General features: G+C 48.5%; 1 protein-coding gene across 1 annotated transcript in view; it reads left to right on the top strand.

The window, feature by feature from the left end:
• The first annotated feature begins 285 nt into the window (after window positions 1–285).
• Plcl1 (phospholipase C like 1 (inactive)) overlaps window positions 286–7,032 on the top strand; it is a 266,470-nt gene continuing 259,723 nt past the window's right edge. Inside the window, exon 1 of the mRNA XM_057758602.1 lies at window positions 286–1,088. Coding sequence (XP_057614585.1) covers window positions 846–1,088 — 243 coding nt within the window. The 5' untranslated portion in view covers window positions 286–845. The remainder of the gene's footprint in view (window positions 1,089–7,032) is intronic.

Below are 7,032 nucleotides of genomic sequence, written 5' to 3'. Positions count from 1 at the left end.
CTGACAGTCTCACTCAGATTTGCCGCTTTGCAGAGTGTTTCCTCCGGCATCTCCCTGGGATACCCCTCCCCCAATCTCCCCTCCCCATTTTGGGTGCACCTTCAGGCTGCTTGAGCGTTTCTAAACTTCCTAAAATGTACTTCGAGTGCCTGCGGGAGCGCACACTGGCGCGCGCACCCTCGCCCCGTACCCGAGCCGGGGTCGGGCGGGCTCGGAGCTCCAGCACACGTTCCATTCTTAGCGCTCGGGCACACCCCTCCGCGGTGTGGATTGGTCGGGCCGAACCCCCCCGGCGAGCCTCGGTTCCTGAGAGGCTCAGACGCCTGCCAATCCCCGCGGGCTGTCAAAACAAGTCTTTCCCTCCCTGTCACAGGCGAGCGGAGTGGAGGCCACCGCCGCACTTCCTGGGGCCGCCGCGCCGCGGTCGGCGGGCAGGTGGCGGGTGGCCCGTCCGCAGTCACCGCTCCGGCCGCACGCGTCCCGGCTCGGGAGGCTCCTGGCCCGGCGCCCGGCGCCTTTTGTCTGCGCCGAGCGGGCGTTTGCATCACGTCTCCGGTACCTCCCGCTGCTTTTCAGCCTGCTTCTCCCTCCCGCTCGCATCTTCTCCCCGCCCCCCGCCGCCGGCCCGCGCCGGCCCGCTGACCTCCTGGACCACAGCCCGAGGACGCCTCTGCCCCAGCGATGTCTCCTCTCCACAAAGTTGCGGCGATCGCTGCAGCCGCTGTCGGGCGCTGAGACCAAGTCCGGCGGGGCTTTCTCCGGGTGCCTGAGCGCACCCCTGCCGGGGGCTGGACACCGGTGTTGGTCGTGCTGTCTCGCCGGGAGCTTCCGAAACGTGCTTGGCCATGGCCGAGGGCGCGGCTGGCAGGGAGGTTCCGGTGCCTCTCGACACTGCCGGAGGCGAAGACGACCCCCGAGCCGCCGCTGACGCTGCCTCCGGGGACGCTGCACCCGCGGCCTCGGGTGGCCGGATGAGGGACCGTCGCAGCGGGGTCGCACTGCCAGGCGCCGCAGGGCCCCCCGGGGACACCGAGGCCGGCCTCCTGGAGGCTGCGCGAGCGACCCCCAGGCGCAGCAGCATCATCAAGGTAAGCCTAGACACAGTGGCCCAGAGCGTGGATGTGGGCGCCGGAGAGGTAGGGAACCCCCGGCAGGATGTTCATTGCCCCAGGCAGGCACTGCAGGCAGGGCATTGTTTTCTCCCACCTCCTTCATTGCCAAACCTTCCTGCCTAGTCCGGAGGTTCCCAGACTCTGCTCTTGGCCTTGAGAAGCAGAAGTGATTTCCCGTCTGACAGCCAGGGAAAAGTTCCCCTCTGCGCTCTGCGCTTCTGCGGTTTGATGGATGCTTTCCCTCATTTTCTGGGCAAGCTTCACTAACCGGTGGATGGGAGGAGGAAGGACTTGGGATAAATGCAGACCTGCGGGCTGGTTGTGCGTTCTCCAGCCGAGGGCAAGCTTTTCCCGATCAGCAAAGGCGAAGCATAGCTTACTTTCAAGTGTGTGTGGGAAATCTCCCCCCAGATACAAACGGTGCCAAAATCCTGAAATGCTTGAACTTTGCAGATAGGCAGGCAGAGTTTGCAGCCTAGAGAGGATGAAGGAAGAGCTCAGTCAGAGTTTTCGAGCTGCAGAAAACACACATCCGGGAAAAACGTTCCCAGACTCCGCTAGCACCCCCAGAGGATTTGCCTTTATCCATCTGCCAAGGAACCGTAAACCTTTCTTGGCCCCTATTTGTTTATTTCTGTCTCCCACGCCGAACTTGTTTCCCCTGTTTGAAAGTTTATCTTTCGGGTGCATGACTTTGGAGTAATTTTTTTTTTTTCAGGTAAGCCCCTTGGCACTGGCTCTAGGATAGGGCCGTTTGGCGTAGGTCCATGTGATTACTGCGTACATGTGAGATTAGGGTTGATCTTGGTAGAGTGTATGTGGATACACATGTATCCATGTGTGGATACACACACCAAGCGGCAGAAAGAAGGACTTGGAAGGAAGGACGGTGGAAGGATTACTGTTCAGTTTACTGATTTACTGGGTAGGCTCCTACGTTCAGAAAGTCTGCTCAGGCTTAAACCGAGCAGCCGCTGGTCATTCGTGTCTTTTTTCCCCCGCAAGCTACCAACTCCAGCGGTTGTGCTGCCATCCACCTAGCTCCAAGCGCCATCTATGCTTTTCCCCCAAACATGGACCCTCAGAAATTCAAAAGCTACAGGGAGATTCCTATGTGAAAAGTGCACAGGAATTTCAAGTAACCTGTCGTAGTTTATTCTGTGACTCTTTCATAATATGAAGAGAGTGTTATAGTCTGGATGTGAATTTGGATAAAAGAGAAATGGCCCTCTTAATACTCCAAGTCAGAAATCACACCATCTGGAAACATAGTACTGTACATATTTAGTATCGTACATAATTAGGAAACAGGTGCATTTGGTGTACAAGATGCAGATTCTACGAGAGGACCTGTGCCTATGAAAATAGGTACTGTGGGGTAGTTTAAAACATACGATGGTAAACGCAGTGGGTCTTTATAACATTGTGAAACATACAAGCCATGCGGCATAAGGACTGTGCAAATTCTTGCAGCCAGTTTTACTACTCTGAAATTGCTGTGCTACTAGGTGTGTGCTTCTACGTGTTGGAAATCCTGGGGATATGGTCACGCAGGCTTGAGACTCAGCAATCAAGGGCTTGACACGGGAGGGTCTTCATTTCCAATGTAGCCTCCTGCACACAGCCATACCTTGCCTCAAAAGAAACAAGCCCCGCCCCTGGACTACATGCTCCGGTGCGGTTTATATTCTCGTAAGGGTCGGCCCTGAGTGATAGTGCCTCTTTTGTTTGGAAGTTTGGTGACCAAAGGAAGACAGCAGAACATTACGTTTTTCTCCATTTAATGGTAAATTAAATAAACGCTTAAAAATGGTGTTTAAAATTAAAGATACTACAAAATTAGATGAACTATTTTAAAGTAGATTTATTCGAAAAATATACCTATAATTAAAACAATTAAACCTCGCAAAGGAGTGCTTTGTAGGGCTTTGTGCTACTTCACACTCCCATTTACACAGCTTACCCTGTAGCTATTAACACTATTAACACTTTCTTATGCATCCCTTCCAAAATAGTCCATGCACTTGCAGGCATATGTATCTGTGACTAACTGCTGAGGCCCTCAATAGCTACAGTTACATTTGACTAGGATGTATTGGCTTCGTACCTTCACATCTGCATCTAACATTTTCAGTGCCCAGAGGATTGACTAAGGGCATTATGATGAGCAGATTAAACTTTAAAGATGGCCTGGGAACGGGTAGGTGGCAGTCGATGGGATTTGTCCCCAGCGACCTTCCTTTTCTTCTCAGGGGCAAGCGACAGGTAGGCTCTTTTCTACTCTTTCTGAGGTCAAGAATATGTTTATTTATGTCTTGAATCTTTTGTCGTGTGGCTTGGTTACTTTAATGTAGCAAAGATGAGCATATACCAGAAGGCACCATTATAATTAAAAACATCGGGGGAGGATACATTTCGCTCATGGCTTCGGAGATCTCAGTCCATGGTCACCGTCAGTGTTTCTAGGCCTGCAGCAAGGCAGTCCACCACAGCGGAAACCCTCCTGGGGCCTCTCCCCAGTGATTTACTCCCTACATCTGGGCCTCAGCTCGACTTCTCATGGCACCCCAATAATCCCACCAAATTATGACCTCTGTTCGGGTTGACCTAGATGATTGGTTTAATTATTTAAATGCTAATTCTCTATTAGCATGACTATTAGATCAGAATAGTGCATTCCTCTATCCTGCCAGGAAACAGACTCCCTTGTATATTAATTAAAGGAATGTTTTCGGTTAATTTGCCCTTCCTAAATTTGAAAACATGTATAGCTGAGAAAACGATTTCCTTCTGCGCTGATGGGAACAGTTACACTGTTGATCTGTGCCCATCCTCGCCGGGCCTGTCTGCTGTCACTGTGAATTTTTCCTTTATACTCTCAGGCTTGGTCCTTTTATTTTGTGCTTTTTAATACTGTAGGAATTCAGCTAGAGTCTCTGTAAAACATTTACTTCTCCCTGCATGATTATTTTCTATGAACTGCCACTAATAAATGTTTCATTTTTTGCCAACTGTGCATAATATACTGTAATATTCATTGGGTCCATCTTAATTCCTTCTTGATATGTGATTTAAGATGTGAAGGTAGGAAAGTGATAATATCTAATATTGATGTACTATTTTGTATTTGAATATATTTATAATAAAGAAATTAGACTGCTTATCTAGTGTTTGATGTCAATATCCCACTATTTAAAACATCTGCCATTTTAAATCGTAGCCAATAGCCCGTGGCTATAATATTGTAGAAATAAGAAACAGCATAGCTTGTTCTTTTTATTAGATAGTGGGAACTGAGATACATAAATATTTTGAAGGCCGTTCATTTTTTTTCTAGTACATGTGGTATTGATTAATTCCACGTTTGCTTGTTTTCTTTGGAGTCTAAGTATATCTAGCCCAGGCGAGGAAGAGCAGACTGACATCTGTCTCACTGCGTGACACGTGGGATGGAGGTCAGTGTTAGGAATGAGGAGCTGAGCCACGCAACCGAGCAGCTAAAGGAATGATTGAGATTGTTGTCGTCCACGCCTCGTTAGCGTTAGGTTACTATGGCCCGTCTTACCCTATCTGGTTTTGGGAGCTGCAGACACCAAGATGCACCCTGGGTATCAGCTGACTCATCAGAGAGGCAAACAGAATGAAATTCACAGTAAATGCTGTCTACTGTGGTTAAATACCAAACTAGCTTTCATACATCCCGTGTCCTCTCAGCCAGTCGTCTGGTGTAAGGGAGGTTTGGAGAGACCTAAATCAAGACAGAGTCAGGTTCAAAGACATGTCTGCCTAACCTTTATGTTACCATGGAGGTCCTCGGATGCAGTCAGCTTACAAGTCAACATTCCTAGGTTAGAAACAGGTTGAGCACATGAAGAATCTGAATGTTGGCCTTGTGGGGTGCATTGTCCCCTCTCTACTCCCCATCTCCAGTTTAGGAGGTCGGGAGCACCATGGCTCAGGAAGGGGATATAGCCCTTACAGCCTTTGGCCCTTTGGTTAAGCTCTTTGGTTAGGCCCCTGCTGTGTATGAAAGGGCAGTTTGCTAATGGAGGTCACTTGTCAATGTGCCCCCCCCCCTGATGGTGTCAGTTTTGAAACTCACCTGTTTTACCCTAGGCCAACGTCTTCCCTGTGTCCCTGAGGACAATGGAGTTTTGAGAAAAATTGTGTTTTCTTTAGATTGACAGAGGGGCAGATACCTGGTTCACGGACTGTATACTATTATAGGGGAGTGAGATGAAGAGGATTTCGATTGAAACTTTGAACCTGTTTTTATAAACAGTTATAATGTGAAATTAAATATGACTGAAAAACTTACAATTTCCAAGCACACTGGAGCTATATATGCTTTTGTGGATTAGCCTGGGAATTAATTAGCGTGTAGGCTTTTGTTCCTGTACTGATGTCCTGGCTAGTCTTATGTCACCTTGACACAAGCTAGAGTATCTGAAAGGAGGGAACAGCAATTGAGAAAATACCTCCTGAAGATCCAGCCATAGTGCATTTTCTTCACCAGTGATTGGTGGGGGCGGGCCCAGCCCATGGTGGGTGGTGCCATCCCTGGGCTGGTGGTCCTGGTTTCTATAAGAAAGCAGGCTGAGCAACCCATGGGGAGCAGACCAGTAAGCAGCACCCTCCATGGCCTCTCCATCAGCTCCTGCCTCCAGGCTTCTGCCCCGTATGAGTTCCTGTCCTGACTTTCTTCAATGATGAAAGATTCTGTGGAGGTGTGAGCCGAATCAGCCCCAAGTTGCTTTGGTCATGGTGTCTTATCACAGCAATAGTGACCCTAACTAAGACAACGGATACACACTGAAATCTTTCAATAGAAAACGGAGGGTGGAATTTTCAAGGGACAAACCTGACAGTTCACTGGAGCTGACCAGCCTTTGTGTGAGGATAGCTGCTAGCAGGCCATGGCCTTCGGAGCTACAGAGGGGGCTCTCCCACGGAAATGTGTGCCCACTGTGCGCGCGTAGCATCGAACCTCTTAGGTGGCTTTGTCTTACTATCCCAAGAGCTACAGCCACAATGCTTTTTTTTTTCTTCCCGAAATTGTCCTATAAGTATGACCGCATATCACCTTAGAAGTGGCTTCTTATTTCAGTGCTTCTCTGGTGTGACCTAATAACACCCCTTGAGAGATTGAAGAATAAACCCTGGGTAAAATGAAAGGTTTTAGATGTGCCCGTTAATCAATATTTGTTATAAGTCTTAGAATTTATAGAGTTGCATTTCTTTCTGGAGACCATATTAAGTGTGTGAGAGGTGATGTAGGCTGTGAACATGTTTAATTGCCATTGGTTAATGAATAAAGAATCTGGCTTGGCCTGTGATAGGGTAGAGTAGAGTTTGGTGGGGGAAAACTGGACTGAATCCTGGGAGAAAGAAGGCAGAGTCAGTGAGAAGCCATGTAGCCCTGCCAGAGACAGATGCCAGAACTTTAGCTGGTAAACCACAGCTTTGTGGCAATACACAGATTAATGGAGATGGGTTAATTTAAGATATGAGTTAGCCAGAAATACGCTTAAGCTATTGGCCAAACAGTATTGCAAATAATACAGTTTCTGTGTGTTTATTGTGGGGCGGGGTGGGACAGAAACACCCTACTACAATTAAGGCTTAAAGAATATAATCCAGTTACATAGCCACTGCGGTTACCTCTGGAGAGCTGTCCCAACCAGTCTCTTTTACAGTGAACAAAACAGGCAATTAAATTTTTCTTTTTTTTAAACAGTAAAATGTCAATTGAACATTTATTGCCAAACAACACTTCAGGCGCAGCAGGGCATTAGGAAGAGACATCAGGAGACAGCGGCATAGCCCGGTGCTAGGAACAAATAACCCATTAAGTGAGTGCTTCTGGGTTAAGCTAGAGCAATGGGTCGGGCAGTGAATGGCCAGGGAGGTGCTCAATGAA

Source organism: Chionomys nivalis, chromosome 26, assembly GCF_950005125.1.
Source record: "Chionomys nivalis chromosome 26, mChiNiv1.1, whole genome shotgun sequence".
NCBI lineage: Eukaryota > Metazoa > Chordata > Mammalia > Rodentia > Cricetidae > Chionomys > Chionomys nivalis.
The sequence above is the reverse complement of the archived record's forward strand: the minus strand, read 5'-3'. Positions and strand labels throughout refer to the sequence as shown.